Source organism: Trichoderma atroviride, chromosome 2, assembly GCF_020647795.1.
Source record: "Trichoderma atroviride chromosome 2, complete sequence".
NCBI classification, from domain to species: domain Eukaryota; kingdom Fungi; phylum Ascomycota; class Sordariomycetes; order Hypocreales; family Hypocreaceae; genus Trichoderma; species Trichoderma atroviride.
This window is the reverse complement of record NC_089401.1, coordinates 662,276-688,046: the sequence shown is the minus strand read 5'-3', so window position 1 is coordinate 688,046 and position 25,771 is coordinate 662,276. Positions and strand designations below refer to the sequence as shown.

At 50.7% G+C, this 25,771-nt stretch overlaps 8 protein-coding genes across 8 annotated transcripts; 5 read left to right on the top strand and 3 right to left on the bottom strand.

The window, feature by feature from the left end:
• Positions 1 to 485: 485 nt before the first annotated feature.
• Positions 486 to 5,794, bottom strand: TrAtP1_002907 (uncharacterized protein). The gene is made up of 3 exons (XM_014087567.2): positions 5,393 to 5,794; positions 3,768 to 5,324; positions 486 to 3,706 (listed from the first exon to the last, which is right to left on the bottom strand). Exons 2-3 carry the CDS (start codon positions 4,125 to 4,127, stop codon positions 941 to 943), a joined length of 3,126 nt encoding a protein of 1,041 aa, XP_013943042.1. The 5' UTR covers positions 4,128 to 5,324; positions 5,393 to 5,794; the 3' UTR covers positions 486 to 940.
• TrAtP1_002906 (uncharacterized protein) lies at positions 5,795 to 6,557 on the top strand. The gene is made up of 2 exons (XM_014087566.2): positions 5,795 to 6,066; positions 6,138 to 6,557. Exons 1-2 carry the CDS (start codon positions 5,838 to 5,840, stop codon positions 6,305 to 6,307), a joined length of 399 nt encoding a protein of 132 aa, XP_013943041.2. The 5' UTR covers positions 5,795 to 5,837; the 3' UTR covers positions 6,308 to 6,557.
• An 843-nt stretch (positions 6,558 to 7,400) lies between these two features.
• On the top strand, positions 7,401 to 10,124 carry TrAtP1_002905 (uncharacterized protein). The gene is made up of 2 exons (XM_014087565.2): positions 7,401 to 7,615; positions 7,675 to 10,124. Exons 1-2 carry the CDS (start codon positions 7,473 to 7,475, stop codon positions 9,824 to 9,826), a joined length of 2,295 nt encoding a protein of 764 aa, XP_013943040.1. The 5' UTR covers positions 7,401 to 7,472; the 3' UTR covers positions 9,827 to 10,124.
• TrAtP1_002904 (uncharacterized protein) lies at positions 10,125 to 11,687 on the bottom strand. The gene is made up of 2 exons (XM_014087564.2): positions 11,343 to 11,687; positions 10,125 to 11,247 (listed from the first exon to the last, which is right to left on the bottom strand). Exons 1-2 carry the CDS (start codon positions 11,583 to 11,585, stop codon positions 10,285 to 10,287), a joined length of 1,206 nt encoding a protein of 401 aa, XP_013943039.1. The 5' UTR covers positions 11,586 to 11,687; the 3' UTR covers positions 10,125 to 10,284.
• Positions 11,688 to 13,462: 1,775 nt separating this feature from the next.
• On the bottom strand, positions 13,463 to 13,831 carry TrAtP1_002903 (uncharacterized protein; the record flags this gene model as incomplete). The annotated part of the gene is made up of 1 exon (XM_066111658.1): positions 13,463 to 13,831. One exon carries the CDS (start codon positions 13,829 to 13,831, stop codon positions 13,463 to 13,465), a length of 369 nt encoding a protein of 122 aa, XP_065967736.1.
• A 2,238-nt stretch (positions 13,832 to 16,069) lies between these two features.
• Positions 16,070 to 19,086, top strand: TrAtP1_002902 (uncharacterized protein). Its single transcript, XM_014087563.2, has one exon. The coding sequence runs from the start codon at positions 17,189 to 17,191 to the stop codon at positions 18,860 to 18,862; it is 1,674 nt and encodes a 557-aa protein (XP_013943038.1). The 5' UTR covers positions 16,070 to 17,188; the 3' UTR covers positions 18,863 to 19,086.
• A 1,247-nt stretch (positions 19,087 to 20,333) lies between these two features.
• Positions 20,334 to 20,768, top strand: TrAtP1_002901 (uncharacterized protein; the record flags this gene model as incomplete). Its single annotated transcript, XM_014087384.2, has 1 exon — positions 20,334 to 20,768. The coding sequence occupies one exon, from the start codon at positions 20,334 to 20,336 to the stop codon at positions 20,766 to 20,768; it is 435 nt and encodes a 144-aa protein (XP_013942859.2).
• Positions 20,769 to 21,824: 1,056 nt separating this feature from the next.
• Positions 21,825 to 25,744, top strand: TrAtP1_002900 (uncharacterized protein; the record flags this gene model as incomplete). The annotated part of the gene is made up of 2 exons (XM_014087562.2): positions 21,825 to 22,288; positions 22,363 to 25,744. The coding sequence occupies 2 exons, from the start codon at positions 21,825 to 21,827 to the stop codon at positions 25,742 to 25,744; spliced, it is 3,846 nt and encodes a 1,281-aa protein (XP_013943037.2).
• Positions 25,745 to 25,771: the final 27 nt, after the last annotated feature.

Genomic DNA, 25,771 nt, shown 5'->3' with positions numbered 1-25,771 from the left:
TCTCGCAAGTTCATAAGTGGTAAGTAGCACTTTTAAATACGATCGCCTTGCCTGAGATGATTGAGTGTTTCTTAGGCAGTCATTAGAAGCTGATAGTCGAATTGTCTGGGAGCAAATACGCTCAAGAATATGCCTTAGAGTTTCATGCAACCTTATTGAACGAAGCATCTCACACGTGAGCTGGTGCCTAAAAGTTCGAGACAATCTCAACTGTTGATCCAATCATTTTCTGTGGCTTGTAGTCCGCATATGTCTCCGCACATCCCTTCCAATCAACTACTCAGGCCTCTCAAGGCGTGAATTGGGCTATTGCGTTTGCGTATCAGTTTCACGAGTAAAGTATTGTGTTCTTTCTGCCTAATTTCGTCTCAATCGTAATTACATGTACTCACATTTAATACTTCATCTTCATTTTCTTCCATAAGCATATCTCTCGTAAACTACATAAATATTTGAACTGAACACTCAACCAATCTATAATATTGGCATGAAACATACTGTGACGAGCTTCACTGCCTTGTGGCTCCATATTTTCTGTCAAGTGCTATATCTACTGTACCTGTGCATATTTGCGTCCATTACTGTTTCTCTTCGACATCCCCTAAGGTTTAACTGCATCAAACATCATCTCTTGTCAACGCCCCGCAATCATCGCCTACATGTATGGAGCCCCTAACAGCCCTGGCTCTTCGGCCCGCGATTTAGCAAACCGTTCGGAGAAGCTTATAATACAGGGTCCAATTGCCCCAAAAGCCGTGCGAGCAAACAGCAAGTTCGGCGCCTGTCGGCATATTCCACTGAGACTCAAGGATACGGTGGTAGTCGTCTTAAACTTCAGGAGCAAATAGTCAAAACGCAAACTCATCATCCATTGAACAATAACTTGTCGCTATACATAATTGCAGCTACATCCACTTCTCTAGAAGTCAAGGCACTCGCTCTAAACCACCATCTTCTGAAGCATCGCAACCGTCTCTTCCAACGCCCGCAATCTAGCTTCGAGATCCAGCGTTCGGCGCTCAACCACCTGCCGGGCCTCGGCCGCATCAATGTCCTGTAACTTACTCAAATCTGCCCTATGCGCGTCGTTACTCTCTTGATCCCTTCTTGCCTCAGCCAACTTTGCCTTGAACTTTTCAACCTCTTTTCCGGCATCTTGTATGCGATCCTTGACTTCAAGATAGACATTTGCCTCGGCGGAAATAGGAAAGACTGCGGAACCAGCTGGACTGGCACTTCCAACCGGCAGAATGCTAATATCTACCGGCGTCTTGCTGCTGAGTGACTTGATGGCGGATAATTGAGCAGACGCTGTGTCATGCGTCGTTTGGCTGAGAGGTATGATGTAAGCTACGCCATTCTCTTTAACGGCATAGTCTGCCAGGAGAACACGGAAACCTCTCGAGCAGCCTAGTACAAGCTCATAGGCTACCTCGGATTTCGGATCATGGAACGACTCTTCAAACTCTGGATACTCGGCAATCGAGATTGAACATGTTTCATCGCCTGGTCTGCGTGGTAGCCGCTGCCACAGCTCTTCAGTCAGGAAGGGCATGAATGGGGCCACAAGTCGCAGGCCAGTCTCAAGTGCGGTGTACAGCGTGTCCATGGCCGAACGAGCTTCCTCGGGCGTGCCATCCGAGATTATCGACTTGGAATTCTCAATAAAGATGTCAAACAGCTCATCGTACAAGAACTGGTAACTAACTCGGCTCGATTTGGCGAACTCGCGCGCCTCGAGTGCCTGGTTGATTTGCTTCGCAGCGGTATTCATCTTTGTCAAGATCCATCGCTCAGGCAGACTCTCCTTTCCTGTCAGAGCGGAGCTTTCGCGAGGAACAAAATCATCACCAAGTTTTCCGAGGACATATTTTGTGGCCTGGTAGATCTTGTTGCAAAACTTTCTGTAGCCGTGCATCGTCTTAACGTCAAAGTTGATATCGCCGCCGGATGACTGCGTGTAGTTGACGAGTGAGAACCGCAAGGCATCGGCCCCAATGTCGGGAATGCCTTGCGGGAATGCCTTTTTCTGGTACTTTTCAGCATTTTTGATCTCGCTTTGGGCCAGGTTACCCTGTCGCAGCTTCTGGTGCAGGCCTTCGAGACTAATACCGTCGATTATATCGATTGGGTCAACGACATTGCCGAGTGACTTGGACATCTTTCGGCCTTCGCTATCGCGAATCAAGCCATGACAGTAGACCTCTGTAAAAGGGACTTTTCCAGTCAACTTCAGAGAGAACATGATCATACGGCTTACCCAGAAGGGAATAATGTCCCAACCAGTCTCTAAAGTGGAGTTTGGGAAATACTTTTCCAAATCTTCCGTCTTGTCTGGCCACCCAAGAGTGCTAAAAGGCCAAAGTCCAGAACTGAACCAAGTGTCCAAGACGTCCTCATCACGCCGAAGTGTCAGCTTCTTGCCTGGAAATCTTTGCTCTGCCTTGTCCTGAGCTTCACGTTCTGTTCTGCCACACACCCAGTATTTGTCATCAGCATCGTCACCGGCGTCGTCGCCTTCGAGACTGACAAAGTACGCTGGTATCTGATGACCCCACCATAGTTGTCTTGATAGACACCAATCCTGAAGATTTCGCATCCACTGCAGATATGATCGCCTTTGTACATCCGGCCTAATGATCAGCTCACCACTTTCAACTACTTCAATGGCAGGTTTCGTCAGCGATTCCATCTTCATCCACCATTGTGGTTTGAGAAGCGGCTCGACAATGTCTCCTGATCGACTGCAAATCGGAACAGTCATTTTATTCGGCTCCGACTTCGTATAGAGGCCAAGACTTTTGAGCTCTTCAATGATGCGGTATCTTGCATTGAACCTCTTCTCCCCGGCATAAGGTCCAGCGTTGCTATTAAGAGTACCGTCTTCGTTGAGGATGTTGATAAAGGGCAGGCCATGCTTCTTGCCGAGGTTGAAGTCGTTGTAATCATGGGCGGGTGTAAGTTTGACTGCGCCAGTACCGAATTCCCTTTCAACGTATTCATCGGCAATAATCTTCAATTTTCTGCCGGGAATAATAGGGTGGATTGCAGTCTTGCCCACAAAATCTTTGTATCGATCGTCTTGGGGATGCACGGCAATGCCAGTGTCGCCCAACATCGTCTCGGGTCGTGTTGTTGCAACCTCTATCGTTTGATCAGAACCCTCGATCTGGTATTTAAAATACGTGAGTGTTCCGAATTCAACCTTTCGGTCATAACCCGGCACATCAAGCTTCGTCGTCCCTTCAATTTCCTTTTGGTCGACTTCCAGGTTAGACAGGGCTGTGGAGAGACGGCACGACCAATGTACAAGCTTGTTGGCTCGGTATATCAGGCCTTCTTCGTGTAGCTGCACAAAGGTCTCGGTGACAGCTTTAGACAACTGCGGACTCATCGTGAAGGCTTCTCGAGACCAGTCTGGAGAGATGCCGAGCCTGCGTGCCGCATTGTTGATGTTCTTCCGATAGTCCTCCTTCCAGTCCTGGCATAGCTGGACAAATTCTTCTCGACTGAAGTCTTGCCTCTTGGACTTGCCATTGATCGGATTCTTGGCAAGCTGCTTCTCGATGACGGCTTGAGTTGCAATACCGGCATGATCGCAGCCGGGGATGTAGAGTGTTGTGAACTGTCGCATGCGATGCCACCTGATGAGCGTGTCTTCTAGCGAGAGCGCCAGGGCGTGTCCGATGTGTAGCTTTCCCGTCACCTACTCGAAGAGTTAGCAGATGAACATGCAACAATGGACGGATCCATGAGTAGGTACATACATTTGGCGGCGGCATGGCAATTACATATTTGCCTTTTGGCTTGAGGCTACCATCCTTTTCTGTTTGCGGCTTGAACAAGCCCTGGTTCTCCCAGAAGCTATACCATGCAGATTCGACGACGTTGGGTAGATAGGCCTTGTGAAAGTCGTCATCCAAAGGCTTCAAGATCTTTCGATGCCCAGCAGGTGTCTCTTCAACCCAATCTTTGGCCGAGACAGCAGGAGGAGCCAGCCTTCTGGCCTTCTTGTCCAATGTCTGCTGCGGCTGTCTGGCAAGACTCTCCTGCTTCTGCTTGAATTTCTCAAGCTTCAGCCGCTGCTTCTCGCTCATGGGCTTCTCGGGAGCCTGCGTTGAAGACATGATGGGTGATGAGCGAGGATCGTGAATATGCACCAGAAATGCGGGAATCGTGGAGGTGAATGCAGCAATTTTATAATTATGCCTGCAATCTTGCTGGAATTCGAGTGAGTCACGAGCGTTTCCGATCCCGCTCGCGACATCTGCCCCTCCCGGCCACTGTCAGAAGGATTTCCCAGCAGCGATAACCCAGTGAGTAACATCTTAAAATGATCAAATCCAGAAATTAAAGCTGCCAGCTAATAGCTGTTTGCTTTGAGGACATACTTGGTAGTAGGCAGCTGGCACTCGGCTACTACGGGTCCCTCCAGCCAGTGGACCGTAGCCACTCTCGTGACTAAATACATGTCAGTTGGCCTAAGACTGATCTTTTCCCATCTACACTGAATTCACGTTCCATCTGTAGTAAGTAAATGCTTGTTAATATGGACATTCTTAATTTTTTGTAATATTTCTTTCTACTTGCCTTGAAAGCCTCCTTTAGTCATATTGAATGGATGTAGGCACTCTAGTGCTTAAGTTTGAGGCTAACACTGCCTTTGTACTGATGTTTTGAATCCTTCAGTTCTCAGAGGTAAGTCTGCAAGAAATCGCTGTTACCCGAGGTAAAGTAATACTGCAGCTTAGCTACTTATGTCCAATGCATAAGTTCTCGTATTATAGGACGGAGGTGTAATAATGTTCTGTTATCATCTGTTGTGGTTCCATCGTATACTTGTAAGTGGATACATGCACTTTCGCCTACCCTTGACTCATTCAAAATACCAGCGGTGCTCCCTGTATGAACATCTGACTCCTTCGGGACAGTCTTTCCCCCTTCTTTTCATAAGAGAAGATGCTCAAGCGAAAATTGTGTGAGCTTTCTTTGTAAATCTATTATGATTATGTGTTACTCGTGCGAAGTCGCACTACGACAACGTAGCATTTCCCTCTTTAGTTTCACAGGTACAGGGGGCAGCCCCTTGGGTCGGCTCTTATTGCTAGGCTTGTTACCTCTCGATCCTTGTGATAAAATTAAATATCCAACCGGTCCAAGTGGCTCATTGGACTTATCTCAATAGTACAAAGAGTCGCATGGCTAAATCGGCGGATGAGACGATAAGTCGCGACTAGTCGGTCAGCTGGTTCAGCCATCATCTACCCGCGGTTAACCACATGTACCCCGTTAATCAAACTTGTTGCGCTCGTTTAGATAAGGCACTTAAAAAAAAAAAAACAGCTGTCAACACTCGATTATGACTAGAATCCAGTTATAGGTGACATATTACCTATCAGCCACCGTCATTGCGCATCCATGCTTACGGACCAGTTCGCTACATTCCGGCAGAAATGGTTCGACAAGCTGGGCAGACACAGCGCACAAGATTCCGATCTGCCCCAATCCTTGCCCGTTGTCCCAAGGCTTCTTCACTGAATGGACCAATGGAGCGTCATTCAGAGAGGGAAAATGGCCTAATAAGGTCAGACATTTTCCCTTTACGAGCATAGCAGGGATCATGGACTGCGCAAGATCAAATTTGACAGCCTAGGAGGCTCCCTATTTGGGTGGTGAGAGTGAGCAGACTGCGCCGCCAAATCACACCACCAGCGACTAACACCGCACCACCCTCGAACTATCAACACACAACTCGACGAAAAGAAGACGCCACGGTCGGGAGAAGCAGGCAAGATGAATTTTATAAATGCTTTTGATAGAATGCCGGATGCACTCCAATGCGCATCAACAGCATCCCACAAAAGCAACATCTTGTCCAGTCTTTAGTGTTTCAATTCCACAGCTCGGCTCAAGTCTCCAAGCCATCCTTCTACTATCCAGACACAAATACCAATTATCAACATACACACAACAAAACAGCCAAAATGGTCGCTCAACCAGCAAAGATGCCCCCCATGAACCCAGTCGTCGCCAGGGTTATGCCCGTTGTCATGACCGTCGGCATTGGTAAGTCATCAACTGAACCTCAGCCCGGCATTGATACATGGATACAGCCCACTAACACCACTTGGTTTCAGTCTCCGCCGTCGCAATGAACATCCGCTGGCAACTCAAGACACATGCCGCAACCCAAGACCGCTTCTTCGCCCAATATAAGAATCCCCAGAGCGAAGCCGCCCGCAAAAAGGTGTTTGAAGGTGCCAAAGAGGACCCCCGAAAGAGCTGGTTCAACGTCCTGGGCTGGTGACTATTTATGGATTAGGGGACGGAGTTTAAGACACAATTACATTGCTGGGCGTTTATTTATTTTTTTCGGGGGGAGTTGGAAAGGATATTTTGTTTGTTGGCGATGGCATATGTATCAATCTGGTTGCAATGCGACCACACTGAGTAAATGATGAAGGGGTCGTCGAGGGCCCAAGGATTGATTGATACCAGCCGTATTTAGATCACATTTTTAATTGCTACAAAAAGGTCAAGGGCCTTTGAATATTCTCATATTTTGTTCTCGCACAAAATCTTTGTTCTCATCATATCTCATGGATATTAGTTGACGGAGCTGCTGTATGGTTATCACGTTGAAATTAGTTTTGCAGGGCAACCCAAACGTGACGTGCCGACGTGCAGGTGACGATTTCCATCAGGATATCAGGATGCACGGCGGACATCATCATCAGTGTAGCTTAAAGGTCGTCTCTGCGCCACTCTTCGTCGTCTGCTGTAGGGCTGGAAGAAGAGGTGTTGGCAGAGATCGCCGGTCTTGCCTGGTATCGGAGACAACATCCCAGAGCCCTCAATAACGCAAGAACTTTTCCAAGGAAAGAACATTAGTTTATTAGCGAGCGGTGCTTTTTTGGTGTGACAATGTGCATTTGAGGAGTGAGAGTAACATCCAATCTGGAATGGCTTGAAAGCTGTATGATCAAGGTCAATGGAGCGCCAGCTGAATGTTGGACACCTATTGATAGAGATTAAGCGAAGAGTAAAGATAGTGTACGTGTAGAGGCGATAATAAAGAAGATCAGTAAGTTTCCAAGTTTCACTACATGTACATGAACATGTTGTCTGTTTCATTCCAGTACTTGACAGGCATCATCTGTGATATGGATAAAGGGTGATGATACCCAAAATCTACGCTTGAATCGTTGTTACTAAGCGTACAGGGAACACGGCTTGCCAGGCATTTTGTGCGGCTCTGATCCCTGCAGTCTCCCCACACAAGGTCCCCATAAACTGGGCTGCCGGGGATGGTGGCGCAGCCGTGGCTCAGCCGTCGCATCACACTAAGGGAACCTTTAATAAACCCAATTTCTCAGCTTCGAATCGACAAGCTGACAGACGGTGAACAAGACGTGGGAACGCCTCATTTCCTCGCCCGTTACTGCCAGGACATCGCATGTGCCCGTCCCAGCATGGGCGATCGGGGCATCGGCTGGATCACCGTGGGCCACAGACGCCTGGTCTCCCACGGCCAATCTCAATCATGGGACGAGCAAGAGATGCTGGAGCGGGACGCCATCGCCACATGGGACAGCGACGAGCAGTGGCCAAGCGTGTGAGTCATTGGAGGAATCCCAGCATCTTGAATTCAAAGGCTAACAAGGCAATGCGCAGTCATAAGCCGACATTCAACGGCCCCGAGGCCAAGCGGTTCGACTCCCGATTAACTCGCCTCGGAGACCTGGGCGACGGCGCCTTTGGCCGAGTCGACAAAGTCGCCCATGGCTCCGTCTGCCTCGCCCGCAAGCGCATCGTGCGGCGCCGTGGCCTGACGATCGAGGATCTGCGCCAGGAAGGGCTGACGATGAGCAAGCTGGACCATCGCCATGTCGTCAAGCTCGTCGCCGCCTACATGCCGCGGCCCCATGAGCTGTGTCTGCTCATCTGGCCCGCCGCCGTCTGCGATCTCGACACTCTGCTCTGGGATCTGGATGCGATACGGACGGGCGAGGGCGATCGCGAGGACATTATGGAGAGGCTCGACGCGCTGGGGCTGACCGATTTGAGTGCAATTGAGCCCTCCACTGAGGACCAGATCATGGACTCGCCGGCAAAGTGTCCGTTTGAGTTCCTTCGTGGCGTGGTGGGCTGTGTGGCTCGCGCAATGGCGTATTGCCATCTCAACGGCGTTCGGCATCTGGACATTAAGCCGTCGAATATCCTGCTAAAGGCCGATCGAGTGTATCTGGCCGACTTTGGCATATCCAAGGACGTCAGTGGGCAGGACCAGACCACCATCGACGGTAACCCCGGCACAGAGAAATGGCGAGCGCCCGAGCTCTACAGCGAGAATGGCGCCAGCATGCAGCTCTCCGACATATACTCATTAGGATTGGTCTATCTCAATATCGCAACAGTCTTATACAATGTGAGGCTCTCCGAGTTTAATGATGCCCTCAACTACGACATCGACCTCTCCCGCGGCGAGAAGCTGGCAACCCGAGAAGCGAAGCTCAAGCGCCTTCTTGAGACACTCACTTCTCACGCCTTGGTGACGCCTCAATTCATGTTCACATACGAGGGCCAAGAAACAGTAAAACCGCGGCCGCTAGTGAGCCTCATAGCAAAAATGATTGCCCCCTCGCCCCGTGCCCGATTACCAGCCGACAAAGTCGACGAAAAGCTGTCCATGATAGGGGGCATTCAGCAGACATACCACGGCGGCTGTTGTAAACGGCCCTTGCCATGGGTTGAAGGCAGGTGGGATAAGAAATTCGTCAGTCTATTGAGTCTCAAGGCGGAGAATGACGACCTGAAGAAGAAGATTGCGGAGTTACATGGAAGAGACGAGACGTATGAGAAACGACTAGAGAATGCACGGAAAGCGCACGAACATGATGTCACTAAGCTTCAGGCGTTACTAAAAAGTGCAGAGGAAAAGTGTCGCACGCTGGAGCAAGCTCAAGGAGGACGCAGGAAACACCATGATCGTGAGCATCATCAACAGCATCAGCACCGCCAGAGCGGCCTAGGAATAAAACAGCAACGCTCCTCTCGTTCACCAACTCCAATCGGTGCAGGCCGTGGCCAGTCTAAAACTCGTTCGCCGCCATCAGCCATCCCACAGCGACCGCCACTTAGGCCTTTGTACCAGTCATCGTCGTCGCCCCGGAACTCATCAGTCAACTTCCAGATGCCTACACCACCATCCCGTTCATCAGAATCACTATCGCGGTTTAGTAATAGCTCGACGGTCAAGGCTGCCCAGCAGGCATCTCCCGGTCTAGCGAACAGAACTTCAAGCACCACGAGTCTATCAGGATACACGCTACGATCTCGTGGCTCGGGATCCAAATTGCCCCTTCCCGTGACTCCTAGCAGCAGATCCGGCACCCCCAACCTCCACCAAGAACAAAGCATGACGGACAGCAGCATGGCATCGTCCATCTTTTCCAGGAAAAGCATAGAGACTGTGCCCACGCCAGCTCACAACAGCCCGATTGTGAGTCGTGTATCAACAGCCGGCGATGAACCAGTTCTCGACTGGGGCGCTCTCCCCACCAAAAGGGACCGAGATCGAAGACGACCTTCCACGCCTCCGCCGCCTCCGAGTCCAGGCTTGTCTTTGTCTCCTTCGGTTATATCGTCACCCATGACGCAAAGATCCTTTGGTGAATATGACGACGACGATGATGATGACGGCGGCGGCGCCGATCCAAATGCGACCACGAAGCCGCAGAGAAGAATCCCCTCGCTGCAGCCGATGAAGAGCTGGGCCGAGGTGGCGAAAAAGGAGCTGAAGCAGCTAAATCGAAGAAAGCAGTGACGATAAAAGACAAAAAGAGGAGGAAACGGAAGGATAGGGACATCATTGGAAGTTGTTTGTATAGGATTTCTTGAAAATGCATATTTTTTTTTGCAAGCGATCAAACAATCTTGAGCGTATATATATATATAGATATATGTCGGAAAGCGCTGGTTTTTCTTTTTGGATCACGTTTGAAAGCAAGGATTTTCATAGCGGCAGTTCGACTTTACTTCGAGCGAGGCAAAAGCGTTCATTATATAGCACCTACAATACCCATTTACGAATATATAGCATGTATGTACAGAAGCAACAAGGGCAAATCCACAGCACTGTTTTATTTTCGCTCATCCAAAAACGCCCGCGTCGCTCCTCAAGCGGTAAATACTATTCTATACAGGCAGCTATTATACAATCATGTCTCATTATTTATGCAAGCAATCGATTCATCCACGGTATGGAACAGCTGCTGCTTTCAATCACCTCTCTGACCTGACACCATGCCTTCTTGCCCACATCAGCATTCTCCCCTGCTCGGCCTTGACCAGCGTAGCCCAGGCCAGTGACAAGAATGGATCGTGCGGTACCTCGTTTGGCATCGGCTTTGTGCTCTTGGATAAATTACCCCTCAGAGCTTCTAATAGGGGCAGCCCCGTAGTGTCACTCACGGCAACATTAGGCGGTGCATCATCGAATTCCTGAGCGTCTCGCCGTAACCGTGCCGTGGCTCGGCTTTTATCCTTCTTTAACAAATCGATTTCACTTCCTCCTCGTTCCTTCTCAGCCAATGATCTCTCTTGTTCGACGAGATCGTTGAGGGCTTCTCCTCTGGCAGTCCAATCCTCCCACGTCTTCTCGACTTTCCACTCCCACCACAGCCGGGACAGCTGCACGCTCCAGCCAAAAGTTTCCCCCATGGGAAAAGAATCTTTGTCATATGGTCGCCTCAAAAATCCTTGACTTTCCATCTTCTCAGGCTTCTCCTTTGCCAACAGCTTATCCATCATGCGGTCCCACTCGTCTTCCAGAGCCGCCTGAGAGGCAGTCCACTCGTCCACATCCAGAATATTCAGAATCCGATTGTTGAAAATGTTGGTCTTTCGGCCTATCATCTTGGACATGGCATGCGGCTGGGGTTTCCGCAGACGTACAAACGGCTGGCCGTCTGCGGTGGCACTCACAGAGGGCACTTTTCGGGGGCCCGGTCCCTTGAGCGAGTCCCTTGGCCGGGGGAGTATGTTGGATGTGTATTTCGGGGGTTGGTCGGCCTTTGCGACGTTGATGAGGAGCGGTTCGGGTGGGAGGATGGGATCGGGCCTTCGTGGAGGTTGAGGGACTGCGCGGGATGCGGCGGCGGTTTGGCGCACGGATTGCAGGTGGTTAATGACTTGGTTGTGCTCTGGAGAGTTGGGAGTTTGCGCATTGGTGAGAAGATTGAGAAACTGTGTATTATCATTAGTATATCATCTCATATATTGGTGATATTAAGTGTGTCTTGACACAAAATCATGATGGGAAAAAAGCTTCTTCTGCCTACCTTGTAGCCCGCCGTCATGGCTGCATATATAAGCCTAAAGCTCGTATAGGGCTTATTCTTCGCAAACCGCTTCCTCACAATTCGAACGACGGGATTCGATTTGATGTCTTTTGATGCCTTTTGCGCCGCATTTTCCAGTGGGACGGGAACCTTGCTCGCAGTTCGTAGGAGCGCACGATACAAGGCGAGAGCTGCGGTGCGATGCCGCGAGTTGCGGGCCGCAATGAACGTTGAGCGCGACATGAGCAATGTGAAAGACGACTATTGTATTTCTACAGCCATTGATTGTATCGGGGAGAATTTCTTCAGGGAGTGAGCTGATGATGGAGCTTTGATTGCTGAGGTTGTAGTTTGCATAGCTTCAACTTCATCGTTTCGTTATCGAGAGATGTAAATTCTTATCGATAAGATGACGGAAGAGGGGTCCATAGATTTCCAATTTAGGCAGTGGAGAGCTGCTTCAACCATTCTGCACCAACTCCAGATTTAACCACAGTGTCCATCGTGCCACCAATACGTAACTTGATTCAACACACGACAGCAGAATGTAGATTAAGCAGCCCTCACAAAGCCACCAGCCCATCAACTTCTCCTCGAAAAGTTTCTTAGAAAAGGATGCACCCCTCTCAGGTCGCATTCCTCCATCACCAATCTGCATGTCTCACTCTCATTCGTATTCGCATTCGCCAAAAGCCAGAAGCAAGACAAGAATCTATCCGAGACTTCTATTGTCTGCTTCGTACAAAGCAACCACTAAGACGCACCGTGCGTTGGGCTTATTCGCAAACTCTGTAGGAATGCGAAACTAGCTGTGTTTGTTTGCTTTTTTTTTTAAAGCTTCATCATGTGCCATTCCCGCAGCACTAATTGGGTCATTGCCCCTTTCCCGAAGCGTTGCAGATACGACTTGTATCATGAGCGCTGTAGCGCTTCTTGCTAGTGCGGATTTACACTATCTACATGTAGCAATGTTTGTGAAATCTACACTCTGTGAAACAAGTATAAGACCAATGAAAAACAATGCTAAGATAACGGATCTTCAGGCGTGGCATTATTTGAGTCATAAAACATGATTTTTTGATGGATTTAGCTACAGCTTGTAAATATCAAGTATGGAGAATGATATGCAGGCTGACTCCGTGTCTCGAGCTTCAATTGGCGACTATCAAGATGGCTAACGAAACTCACTAGATCCTTCAGCGGAAGAGACATTTTTTGGCCAAATCACGCGGATCAGTTGGATGTTGTTGTTACTGGTACATCTCGTTTGAGAAGTAAAGCAAAATACAAAATGGTCCATTGCTTTCTATATGTGAGCGCTCGGTCTCATTTGATAACTAATCCGCATATACTCCATACGGGATTCAATAGCCCTATGGGGCAGCAACCGACGCCCCTCTTCAGCTCATCGTGAGATTTCCAGCATCGGTATTAAAACCTCGGCATCTTGCATGTACGGATGTTGCCAGTAATCTATCTGCTCTTTGCATCCTTACGACCCATCAAACTGGATGCTACTGCTAGTTCAGATAAGCTTCTAGTGCCCAGAGAGCCGGGACCGTGACATTGAGAGATGTGGAAGCGTGTACAGCCGCAACACCAGAGCAGAAGCATGCTGATAAGTTAGCCATAACACGTGTGCCGCTTGATCAAGTAAACATTGATCTAAGAATACATGCCAGTAAGCTCAAAAAAGGTTAATTTTCTGAGCAGTCGTCATCTTCCGCAGTCTGGTCTCGTCATGGTGCCTTTTTATTGCCTTATAAAGCACAGTGCCCGCGTGCAGCTTACATGGCCGCCCGTCCACCCCATTGGATCAACGAGGCGTGCTCTCATTCGGGCTCGCGGCTAGGCTAATCAGTAACTATCAATAGGCAGGCTGCCGTCGGGAGGGCGATTATGAGTACCTCAGCCATGGCGCAGGTTAGGGAAGCGTGGCGTTGGAGCTAGGAGCCGTGGCACACTGAGAACGGCTCCTGGCATGGATCCTACGACTTCAGCGAGAACGAGAGCAACGATAGGCGCCTGTCGGGCTTCTCTAGGGCTGATTCGAGAGGGCGCTGTGATATCATTGGGCCTGATTGTAAGCTTCGTCGCTCTCATTCACACTGAGATCCTCTTCATTTTGAGAGAATATGGAGCCGATTCCTTGCTGATGCTTCTTCTAGCTTGGTATAGCTTGGTAAGCGCTCTGCTGTCTCCTCACTCTGTGGTCTACTGTGGAGAAAATGATTCCAGAAGAAAAAATAGTCTTGCTGCTTGGTAATGATCGCGATATACCTAGCTGTTGAATTTTTTTTTTCTTCCTTGGTTCCCGCGCAACAAGTAGTCTGGAGTATCGGAAAACTGCCAAGGCCGAGCCTAAGCCTCATGGGGCTCTTTTCGAGCGTGGTGGAGCGAGACGGCTCTGTCGAGAAAGAAAGATGACCCGGAAGATCAGACCCACGGAGTCGGTGCCGGCCGAGGGATTGATTCTCGATTGTATCCATTTATCCCAGCTTTTGTAGCCCAGTCTAAGACCTCGGGCGGCACGAGAGAAATTTCTCACAGAGAGCGGAGCCTTCGTCGGCAGTGCTAGTCGTTTAAGGTTTGTGACAGATAGAATCTTTTCTCTTGATTCGGACTGAGTTATGAAGCTCGGTTTCCGCCTGGATATCACATGGCTCTTGCGGTTGTGCTAATTCTAGACGCGAGAGGTCTTGCAAGGAGCTCATGCACGCATGTGCGGTGTGATGTGCTGGTGCCAGGTAATGCACTCGGACATCCATCGTCACATATTCCCTTGATTATGGGCTGTTGCTGTGACTGGACAGCATGCTATGCTATGCAAGGCGAACCAGGTTAGGTCAGCCACTTATAACAAACGGATGCTATTCAGCCGCAAACAGTCGGTGAGATGTGGCCCGACAAAGACCGGCTTTGGACTCTTGCTCCATCGTCGGCTCCTCGTAGTGCCTGTACTAAGTTTGTACACCGAACTAGGAACCAGTAGCAGTTGTACTATTTCTTTTTGACTAAGCGGAGGACCTGAATGAGGTGGGACTGGCGGATGCTGGGGCGAGAGCTTAATATCACGATGGCCTCGGAACGTGAGGAGAGATGAAGGGAGATGCGTATTTTGCAGCACCGTCCGTGCAAGAATAGGGAGAACAGAAGCGAAGCAAACTCCACGGAGGCGGAGGCTTGGAGTGGAAAGAAAATGCCGCCGGCCTGATGCTACAGCTTGTCTGTGAGTTGTGGTGATGGATTTCTTCCGCTGGAGAGGTCACTTCGCTTCGCTTCGCTGCATTGCTGGACCAACGGCAGCGCGTGCTTCTAATGCATCATGCATGCAGAGTCTCCTCCTCATCCTATCGTTTTACCCCAAGCAAGGCCTGGACGTGAATCCCTATACTCGCGCGCCGTTACTGTGCTTGTACATCCAGCAATGCCACGCCTGGATCTGCCACTGCGCATGTGCTCCCCCCCATATCTCCCACCCTTCGGCAGGCAGACGACGTAAGTGGGTGCCCGGCCATTGGATAGTGAGGCTGTCTGGCAGGGATCTCGGTCCTCGGAAACGCGGGCTGCCCCCTGTCAGAAGGAACAAGAAACGAGACAAGGGGGGCTGATCTCTTTTGAATTCTCCATTCGTCGCCGTGCACACGCGCTATTTTGCTCGGCGGCCCGCTATTGGACCTGTCGTGGCGCCTGGCGAGTCCGAATACGCCGGCAGTCTGGCGGCAGTCTTTCTTGTATATCTTTTGTTTGTTGTTTGGGTGAATGGGAAAGATAGGGAGGAATCGAGGGAGAGGGAGAAGGAGATGGGAGGAAGAATCACGGGAGAGGAGGAATCGTCAGGATCAGACCAGCGGGTGAATGCGAGTCCGACGCCTGGCGTGACTGCTGTAGGTAGGACAGCAGACGAGATGCAGCTGCTCAGTGCATTCAATGGCTGAACAGCATTGAAGTACACTGTACATGGACCCAGGCCTAGCCTTGGGGTTAATTACTGGGCAGATGGGCGTCTCTGGCCCCATACAGCGCGCCACCTGCAGTACCCGTTACCTGCATCTGCAGGTATTCGGCCTGTGAGTCTGCACCACTGCACCACTGTAAGCAGATGCCATCCTCTGAGCACAGCTCCTTTCTTACTCGACTTGGCTTGGCTTCCCCTTTCTTTAGCCAGGACTCGGGCCACTCATTTCCAATCAGCTGTGTGAATACTGTATAGCGGATAAGCAGCTTAGAGCAGCCCGATCATCACTGGACTTGGCGGGAGCTGGTCTGAAGTACCATCCATGTAGCCGAGAGGTACCTGCCGCCAAAGGGAGGTGGACAGCAACAGTTTTCCAGCAGTGGGAGGCATCGGCCAAACTGACCTCATCCCCCAACGCCGTCTCACTATCCCTACAGGTAGGACTCGAGACTGCAGTTCTCCCTGCCTTAGTGCTGCATCCGTACAGTGCTGCCAATTGATTCTTTGGCGACGCATCAGCCCAGGGTACACCAGCCGTACTTGGGCGCTACGCCAAGGTGCCAGCGGCTCTTCCGGCAACTCCATGGAGCAGCCAAGTCTGCCGACCAAGTGGCAACATTCCGAGCTCCATAGGCCCAGAAGAGAAAATCCAAACGTGGGCATTGCGGGCATTGCACTAGCCTCATAGCTCTGATGGGCGCAAAACGCTGTTTCTAGGTGCCAACCTGATTGCCACTGGCTTACAGACAGCTTACCAGAACGAGTTGGTGCTCGGGCACGTTTACGAATACACGCTGCCACTAGGACGGATACAAGTTCACAACTCTACGCTACAAGACCTGCCAAGGCCCCGACCTCCATATCTTGTCTAGAGCTGAACACAGCCCGAAAACTTCTGCTTCAGGTCTCACTTGCTCATAATCCCTCGAGATCCCCTTCTCTTGGCCGTTGCCCTCGCACACGTTTTCTGGTCTTGGGGGCATGTGCTGCTCTCTGGGGTAACACTAGACGGAATAGAAAGGGAAGCAAGACGAAAAAGAGAATCCGACACAGGCCAGAGCCCGCCCAGAGCCCCCCGGGCCGCCGCGCAAACTTCAAACTCCGCGCTGTTTCGGACGCGGGCTTTTCTGCTTGTCCTTCTCACCATCGACGATCCCGTACCGGGTACACCGACTGCCCCTGCCGTCCCACTAAATAAGGCCTGGTCGCGTGCCGACTGATGTACCGGTAACATAAGCTGCAGGCTTCGCTGCTGCTGTCGAATCCTGTCCTCTCAAGACAGACCACCGCTGCAGACAGAGAGCCATTTGTGTTATTCCTGTCTTCCTTTCCTTTGTTTACTTTATATCCCTCTTTTTTCTCTCCCTTGCAACAAACGCCGGTGCCTGGAGTACAAGGCGCAATTCCACTGCTCTACAGCCGCCTCTCAAGCTTCACACTATATGCGCCGGCCGCTGAACTCTCTCATCGCCAGTCAAGTCTCTCTGGGCAACCGACGTTGATAACCATCACTCAACGCCACTTTGCTGCCAAGTTTATAAGTAACGGGTATACAAAGCCTGCAAACGCAAATCTCTCTTGCCCGACGATATTTTTTTTTCTCTCGCTTTTTTTTTTTTTTTTGTTGAACGGCGTTCAATCTACAATCTCATCTCACCTCATTCTATCCGACGACGAATACGAACCAACCACATAGACACTATTTCCCTTTCTCCATTTTGTCATATACGAGCAACCACCGCCACGGCTTTATTAAACTCCTCTTTTCCTCGACTCGTATGAGATTATAGGCTAGAACTGCCCTGGTTCGTCCATTCGTTTCCGGTTCCAGGGCAGTCTTATGTAAATCGATCTGCCTCACTTATACACCACCACACATATACCCAGCATGATCGTCCACTCAGGAGCGAGCCTTCATGGCCACGAATTTTCCACTCCGCAAACAGACCAACCTCCAGCGAGACGCTTTGCCTTTCTCTCTGCTTTGCGACCAATGTCTGACGTCGAACCGATATCTCGCCACACAACGCCTGCTCCTGACGCCGCAGACAGTCTCCCAGCTCGTCCCGTTTCCGTCGAGCCTACCCACAACCCTCGTTCTGCTCTTGCAGCTCGACGCCGGACCACGTCTGACATTGGGCACACTGTCAGATTCCGCGAGCCGGACTCCGAAGTTGTTGTTCACTCCAACGCTCCTAGCGAGGATGAAGAGTCGCTCGTTGGTTCCGAGGTGAGCGACCAGACGGATGCTTCCATCCGCCTGAGGAAACGGAAGCGCGGACCACGGAAATCGGCAAAGTATGCTCTGGCGTTCCCGGCACCTCAGCTGCGTACCAAGCAGCGGGCCTTTTTTCACATTCGGCCTCGTGTATTGCTGCAGCTTCAGGAGCTGGGAGAGAAACGTGCCATCCCAGCGTTTGATGTTTTGCCGTCGAGTCTTATTGCGGGAACACTGATTATCCCTGCTTTGGCCAAATTATACCCGCGCATGTTCTATGCGAAGCCTCATCTCGGACAAAACGATCTCCTCCTGGTCCGGAGCGAGGACTATGGCGCTCCACACAGCCATCATCATCCCAATCTTCACCACCACCATCACGATAACATGGATAACAACAACAGCAAGAACCTTGACCACCAGGATGTTCTCGCCGTCGTGAGCACAACTTCGGAAGATGACTATGTTGAAATCGTGTTCCAGGACGGATCGACTTGGACCTCTAGCCGCATGGCTAATGGATCTTACGAATTTAATCACGTCAACGAACAGAGAGAAAATGTCAAGGCTCGGTGGGTCAAGAGATCCTTGATGTCACCCAGAGCGAGTTGGGGATCTGCCAATACTGCCACCACGGCGCCCTCATCACCAACCACCCCTACGGCCCCGGACAGTAGATGGACCTTTAGCATCATAGACCCTTCGACTCGCAGGCATCCTATCCAGGGTATTCTCAACTCTACATCTTTGGAAGTTTTTGATACATACAACACCATGTCAACATCAAGCGGCATTTATCCCCCCACACGAGGCTTTGGATCCGACATGAGCGGTATCTCAGAAGAAGACACAACGAGTATTACGGATGAGCGCACGACACTAGAGGTCACAGAGTACACCAAGACTCTGATGCTAGCCACAGCAACTTGGGTCAGTCTCCGACAAAGAGGCTGGCCTGCGTCGGCAACACCAAAAATTCCACGAGTTGTATCTCAGCGCGTAAGCTCAGGGCGCTGTCTATCCCCCTCTATCGACATTCCAAGGGGCATAGATTCGCAGGTTTCGCCGGCCACTCCGGGCGTGCCGTCTCAGGATGCCTCCGCTGCCGGTCAAACACCCGCTACTGGTAGGATTCAGCGGGCGGTGTCTTCAGGGAGCGAATTCATGAGAAGGAGACGCGAGGCGGTTGCTGCATCGGCGGCAACCACTTTTGCAGAGAGAGAAGCTGTGGAGAAGCTTGGAGACCTCGAGGTTTCGGAAGAGGAAACGCCAACTTGCCGCGTTCGAATACGGCGGTTCACGCACAAGTTATTCCACCACTCGAGGAGTCAGAGGGTCTCATAGCGCATATACATGTGAATATGTGTATAGGTGTATAGGCATATTTCGATGGACATTTTTTGGCGGCGCTTTGCCATTTATACGGCACACGGTTATGGGCCTGCATCTATCCAATTCGGTCTTTGGGTATCGGAGTTTTCCCTTTTTTTATGTGTGTGTTCTTTTGTACATATTATGATTGAAAGACGATGTAAATAAGCAACAATGGATAAACCACTTATATCATGAAACAAATATTTGGCTATATGTACATGCGTCCAGTTTGAACGGTTGGTATATACAATGGATGACGAGCTGCCAGCTGCCAGCACTTGTGGCGTTGTCAACGTATAATGAGCGAGACACGGCATGTTCTACGGTGCCGTCTGTATGAAGCTCAGTTGAGGCTCAGTTGTAGGTTGGATTGACACCTCATCGTTGTAGCCTTGCAAGGCAGTAGGTAACATACGTCACCGTGTGTAAATAGGGTATGCGAGCAAGGGTTGCGATAGGCAGGATTGGAGGGCCCGTTTCACAGCCTCGATGCTTTTTTACCAGGGTGCTATGAGCTGAGTCTTTGCTTGTTTGTTCAATTTGCGTTTTGGGTAAGTTTAGTTTGGGTAGCGACTCAGAAAGGCTCTTGGGAGTGAACACTGATGTGTATTTACGCTGTGAACGCAAAAGCAGATATTTGGTGCCACCTACTTGTATTGTTCAAGCAGGCGATGTGAGACACCATGAAGCAACGAACATGACTGCTCATGGTATGTGGATTTGTGCAAAGTGGCATTCAGAAGTGTTTAGAGGCGTCACCTACCGATATTGAACAGCTGGTGAGAGCAAGCCTTATAATACGCATACAGTAACGAATATAACTACGCAATGCGTATATATATGTGTAAAGTGGCATCCAGAAGTACCTATTTAGAAGAGACACCGTTTCGAATGGACAATAAAAGCGACTCAATCAACCTCAACGTCTAGGCCTATCGATTTTCTCAGCTTGCTGAGTAGTTTTCTCACTTCAAAGGCAGCTTTTGCTCTTCAATTTGCCTAATTCCAATGCGTCGCGTTTGCACTGGCTGTAACCGCAACCGCCACCGGTCTAGATATCCGCGCAAGGAATGGGGTATGGGGTCCGGCGTATCGAAATGTTTTAACTGCGTCGACAATCAGGTACCCGTCGACGAATCGAACCGGAGGTCTGGTAGCGCCAGATTCAGAGAATATTTTTTTCAGCTCTATCTCATTTGATCATCCATACAGGTCTTATATTGAGACTGCGTTGCGCTCGGTGGCCAAAGGAGTGTATGGCTCGGGTCCTCATCGGGGCAAACCCTGTGTTATCAAGTGGTTCAGGTCTGATGCGGCCTTGGCACATACTTTTTTCACTCTCGATATCGGAGCTGTCGATTTGGCGTTAAAAATTGTCGAAGGCTTTAATCAGGAAATCTTGACAGACAAGTTCATCGAGGTAAACATTCCTGCCATTTGGATGGCTGCACATGATAGTCCTTCCCCTTGGGCAGGGCAAACCGTTTTGTGTGAGCCCTTTATCCGAGACTACCGAAGGTTCAACAGCAACACCGGATGGAACGACACTTCCAACGTCTGGGGAAGAATAATGCAAGCTCTAAGTCATTTCAGCTACCATGGTTCAGGAGGAAAACACGTTCTATGCGATCTCCAGGGTGGCATTATTTCTGAAAACAAGGCTGTCATCACTGATCCTGTCATCCTTTCCCCGAATCGAGCCTATGGTGTGACTGATCTTGGGCAAAGCGGCATTGACAATTTCTTCAGTCAGCATGTCTGCAGCGAATACTGCCGTTATGATTGGGATAAGCCCAGCAATCCGATTCGACGCTTCCAATCTGGCTGGGGAACAGCTATGAGTTCATGGGTTGGATATCGATCGTGGGGGCGTTAAAATGTCGATACGTGGAAGATGGGAAGTTTGGAGGTCCAGAGTTTGCGTTGGCTGTAATTTAAAAATAACTCTTATTTGAGAATCGTCACAGTTACAAAGTTTTCAGACTTTATCTTTTGTCAAGAAACGTAGTTTCCGAATCTACTCGTATATGTTTCATGCATGTCATTTGCAGGAGCTATAATTGAACGGTTGAGGCGTCGAGGTGGGGCTCGCCGGCGGCAGGCAGGCTGCCGGCTACTGACGTGTCCAAGTGCCGTGACGGAGCACTGCGGAGGTGCGGAGGTACAGGCTAGAGTATGGCCAGGCCTACGCCGGGCGAGGTACTGGCGATTTCGTGCGGCCTCATCGCCAACAGTAGGTGCTGGTACTAGTAGTAATATCCAGGCAGACTGACTGATGTTGCAGCTTCGGGGAATGCAAGCTGCGCAGTAACACTGATGCCTTGGCGAATAGGAGCAGGCACTCACTGTTGGCATACACGTGCACTCGCACTCCAGCGTAGCACCCGCCTTGAACAGCAAGCTTGAGCTCATGTTAGCGGCCGCGTTAGCCAGCTGCTACCTGAGAGCCGCCTGTCACGGCCATTTATAGGCCAGCCAGCGCTGTTTGCCTGCTGTTGACCTCGATTCGCAGCTGGCCAAGTGGCACCACCCCGTAATCTAGCACCAGTAGCTTGGTGGTTGCATTAGGCCCACGATTCAGTGTCGTAATTCCTCCCATTGGAAGTCGACCTGGCCCTTTATTTCCGCCCCAGCTTTCCCACCAGCATCAGCATCATCCGAATTGCATCAGTACCAGACACCACACATTATTCTTCATTCTTGTCAACGTTCTGCCGTTCCGCCATCTGCTCATTGCCGTCCGCCTTGCTGCGGATTCCCCCATGGGTAGCCGCAGCGCCCGTTGCTGTTCCTGAGCCCGCACCGTTGCCCTAGAGCTTCGGTCGCTTTGCGTGCCAGCCGAAACCCCTCTCTCCCGCGTTTGGATTTCTCAGCCTCGCGTGAGAAGAGGAGCAAGCACAACAAGCACGCAGAGACAGAGCCTCTGCTGGCCATGGACGAGAATATCGGTCCCAGCCATGAGGGCCCAGTGGCCGGCCTGTCTGCGAGTGCGGCGTCCCACCTCATGACCAGCTTCGCCGCCTACGAGCCCATTTCGCGTGCCACCACGCCTGGCCTGCCCTTTTCCAAGTCCGAAGATGACGACAAGAAGCGATACCGACCCCGAACTTTTGCATACTTTCAGCTGCTGCCATTCGAGGTCGAGGAGGAGGCCCAGCGAGATGCTGCTCTCCAGGGCATCCTCAAGCAGCTGTACATTGCCATCCAGGCCGAGGACTTCTCGCCCGGTGCGCTGCACTGGACCAGAGAGCTCCAGGGATGGCTGAATCTCAAGTTTGAGATGACGAGGGAGCTCAGAGCAAAGTTGGCGAAGCTGTACTACTCGCTGGCGCTGGCTCCCGGCGTTGATGCCAGTGCTGCAGATCGCTTTCTGCGCATGGTCCTCACCCTCACGAGGTACGTTGGAAATGAGATGTGGCCTGCAGCAGGCCATGGGCGAACTGATTTAGCTGACTGATTATCAACTCTAGAAAGAATCACTATCTGAAGCCTGGCGAAGACCTGACTCTCGACTGGAGACCACTTTGGGGAGAGGTCAAGGCATGGGCCCTGCCCTCCGAAGTGGCAGCGCACCAGACGAACCGAAGACGATCTGCGAAGCAGCTCTTGAAGCTGACCGTTCATGCTCACACATACTTCGACCCCAAAGATAGGCTGACAATGCTGCAAGAGTTCTTGCCCTACTTCAGCACAAACGATCTTCAAAACGCTTTTGTGGTGGTGGGGGCTCTAAACAGCCTTTTGCCCAGCCATCCTGCCCCAGAGTCTGAAGTGGGATCGCACCCGGCCAACTTCTTCCCGACTCTCTTCCATTTGTGGTCCTTGGTCAATCGATCCAAAGTCGTCGATGTGGCCTTTATCGACCTGTTTTCTCGGATAGCGAGAGATCACAGCCACTGCTCCTACGTCCCCTTTGGAGAACACGGCATTTTCACAAAGGCTCAATCTGACCTCATCTTTACAGCAATTCTTCGGTTGACTCAGATCCCGGTTGGGCAAGCCAACTCTCCTTACACACCTCTCGACTACATGGCTGGAACTGGCTTGTATTTCGAAAAGGATAAGAAGAAATACCCAATTGCCTATATGATAGCTCGACTGATCGTAAGCTCTTTGTCTCCCGCCTGCTGCGACCATGAAGAGTCCATCATGTCGAGTTTGGAAGGTCTGATGGATTCCATCGATACCTTCTTCCACCCCTCCAACCAAGGCAACTGGTCAGGTATGCTCGGCCAACTTGTGCTCTATCTGACCGATGGATTTGTGTCTCGGTGGAACCGCGAACAGAGCTCGGAGCTAGATATCCCGTATGAGCGAAAGATCAACGACGCCTTGAAAAAGCGATTCGTGAACTCGCTCAAAGAAGTCACCTTCATGGGCCTGTTCTCGAAGAGTACTCGAGTGGCGCAGTGCTATTACAACACGCTGCAGGGGCTGGCTTATCTTGAGCCTGACCTGGTCCTCCCAGGAGCGCTTCAACGCTTTTACCCAAGTCTTCAGGGCTTGGTCGAGGTTCACCGGACTACGTCTAGTTTGAACGGCTTACAAATGATTGCCAACATCATGTCAAAGCTGAAGGGTTACCGCTGTCACATCACAGCCTTGCTGGCCCTGGCTCTTCCTGGAATTGATGCCAATGATCTTAACAAAACACAGTACACTCTGCACTTTATCCAGGCAGTGGCATACAGCATCCCCATCGTTCCGCTCACGAGCGGCGAGAGCCATATTCACGACACGACTTTGGCCATGGAGTGGGTACAGGGCGAGATGGACCGTATGGAGCTTGAGGGCCAGAATGTTAAGATTGACTACAATTCTGAGCTCAGCGATGAAGATGAATCAAACATCCTTCGGTCTTCGACTGCTGGATTCGGGGAATTCATCATCACACTCTTGGGCAAAGTTTTTACTCTGCTTGAGAACCTCCCCGATGCCAACCAGGTTCGTGGAGGAACACCAGAGGATAGCGTTGTCAATGCCCTGCCGGCTGCTCTTTCTCCGCTGTTTGCATCCATGTCTCCGGATCTTTTTGACATTACCCTCGAAAAGATTGCTACTTTTGTCGCCTCACACGTCGTCCACCAAGCTCGGGACGCCATGGCTTGGATTCTCAATGCTCTTTGCAAAGTCAACCCAGAGAAAACACTCAAGGTGTTCATCCCCATGCTTGTGGTCAACATTCGAAATGAAATCGATTTCAACCACGCAGCTTCTGATCGTACCAGCGGGACAGACTATTTGCCCAGAGATCGGGCTCTTGTATGGCATGTCACCATGCTCGCCATGGGTGTCGTGCACGTTGGCCGCGAGGTTCTCAACTACAAGGATGAGTTGCTTGGAATTGCACAGTACATGCAAGAAAAATGCCGAGGCCTGCCAACTATCCTTGTTTCAAACTATATTCATCATTTGTTGCTCAACCTTACCCATACCTACCCCATCGATCATGCCTTGTATGAACCCGACGTTATCAAGAGAGGGCTTGATGTCACCGACTGGGGCCAAACAACTGCTCCCGCTAACCTTACCATCAAGTGGCACCAGCCGTCTCCGCCAGAGATTGAGTTTGCAGTTGAGCTTTTCGCCTCACAGACCAAGTCAGCCGCTGAGCAGCTAGAACTATTGCTGAGCGACGATCCTCCGGTGAGCCGAAAAGGCAAGAACAAGGAGTGGTCCGATGAAGTTTCTCGGCTGATGCAACAAATTCGACTGGTTACAAGCGGCATGGCCACCATGTTCGACCCCAAGCGAGCCTCAGGAGAGATTACCAAGACAGATACTGGGAATGCCGATGTTGTCATGGACGTCGATGTCGAAGTGGAGTCAGAAGATGTCATGGTAGACGATGAACCCCTTGCGGAGGTATCTGAAGACGAAGAGTTGCGTCCTCAGTACAGATACAAAGCTGGATATCTGCTTAGCCCAACTGACCCTGTGTATGAGCGAATCCACGATTTGAGAGAGCAGCTTGGTCAGCTGCTGACGAGGGCGCACACCTTCTTCACCCAAAACGAACCGGATGATGTCGAATGCTTCACCACGTTATACACTGCATACCGAACGTGGATTACAGACGTGGGCATCGAGCGATCGGCCCATCCGCTAGAACGACACTTGCGGCTATACAAGTGCGATATTGCTGCCTTCAAGATTAAGGGTCTGAGAAAGGTTTATCCTCGACCTTTGCTCATCAAGCGTGCAGAGGCATACCAAATGCTGCGCATGAAGCACAATGCATCGGCTCGACAGAAGAGCGAATTAGACAAGCGTCTCTTACTGGACCTTGCACAGTCGTGTCTCTCTTCATACGCAGACGTCCGCCGCGTTGCACAGAGCTCGCAGGACTCTTCACTCAAGGTGCTTATCGGTGGCAAACCTCTGGTTATCCCCGTCCTCCTGGACGGCTTCAAGAAGGCTATTGAAGAGAATGACCATGACAGGATCAAAGGCGCCATGTATTCCCTGTTTTTCACGTCGCTTTTGAGAACACTGACCAGAGACTGGAGATTTGCCCCTGATGCGATGCGCCTCTACATAGAGACAGCAGGCATCGACAAGCCATCCATACAGAATCTTGGATCTTCTGCCATCTATTCACTGATTGAATTTGGAAAGTCGTTTGAACGAGCCAGTTTGGTTGATGACGCACTGGTAAACACAATCAAGCCCGGCGACGACGTATCTTCTGCCATCCGCAGCCGCCACCAATTCATACTGAACAGGCGCAAAAGAGTCGAGACTTCCAAGGCGAACCTCGGACTGGAGCTAACGAAGCTGGCAAAGGGGGGCTCATTGGAAGATTGCGACACGGTGTGCCGTCTTTGCGACCAACCTGTGCCTTCGGTTTGACACAATCGCCCCAGAAGAGTTTGTCGA

Bases quoted from the DNA above. Each gene is read 5' to 3' on its own strand.
- TrAtP1_002907 (XM_014087567.2), bottom strand. From the start codon at position 4,127: ATGTCTTCAACGCAGGCTCCCGAGAAGCCCATGAGCGAGAAGCAGCGG. The intron at 3,707-3,767 runs GTATGTACCTAC...CTCTTCGAGTAG, and splicing joins TTGCCATGCCGCCGCCAAAT to GTGACGGGAAAGCTACACAT.
- TrAtP1_002906 (XM_014087566.2), top strand. From the start codon at position 5,838: ATGCGCATCAACAGCATCCCACAAAAGCAACATCTTGTCCAGTCTTTA. The intron at 6,067-6,137 runs GTAAGTCATCAA...ACTTGGTTTCAG, and splicing joins TGTCATGACCGTCGGCATTG to TCTCCGCCGTCGCAATGAAC.
- TrAtP1_002905 (XM_014087565.2), top strand. From the start codon at position 7,473: ATGGGCGATCGGGGCATCGGCTGGATCACCGTGGGCCACAGACGCCTG. The intron at 7,616-7,674 runs GTGAGTCATTGG...GGCAATGCGCAG, and splicing joins GACGAGCAGTGGCCAAGCGT to TCATAAGCCGACATTCAACG.
- TrAtP1_002904 (XM_014087564.2), bottom strand. From the start codon at position 11,585: ATGTCGCGCTCAACGTTCATTGCGGCCCGCAACTCGCGGCATCGCACC. The intron at 11,248-11,342 runs GTAGGCAGAAGA...GATAATACACAG, and splicing joins CCATGACGGCGGGCTACAAG to TTTCTCAATCTTCTCACCAA.
- TrAtP1_002902 (XM_014087563.2), top strand. From the start codon at position 17,189: ATGATCGTCCACTCAGGAGCGAGCCTTCATGGCCACGAATTTTCCACT.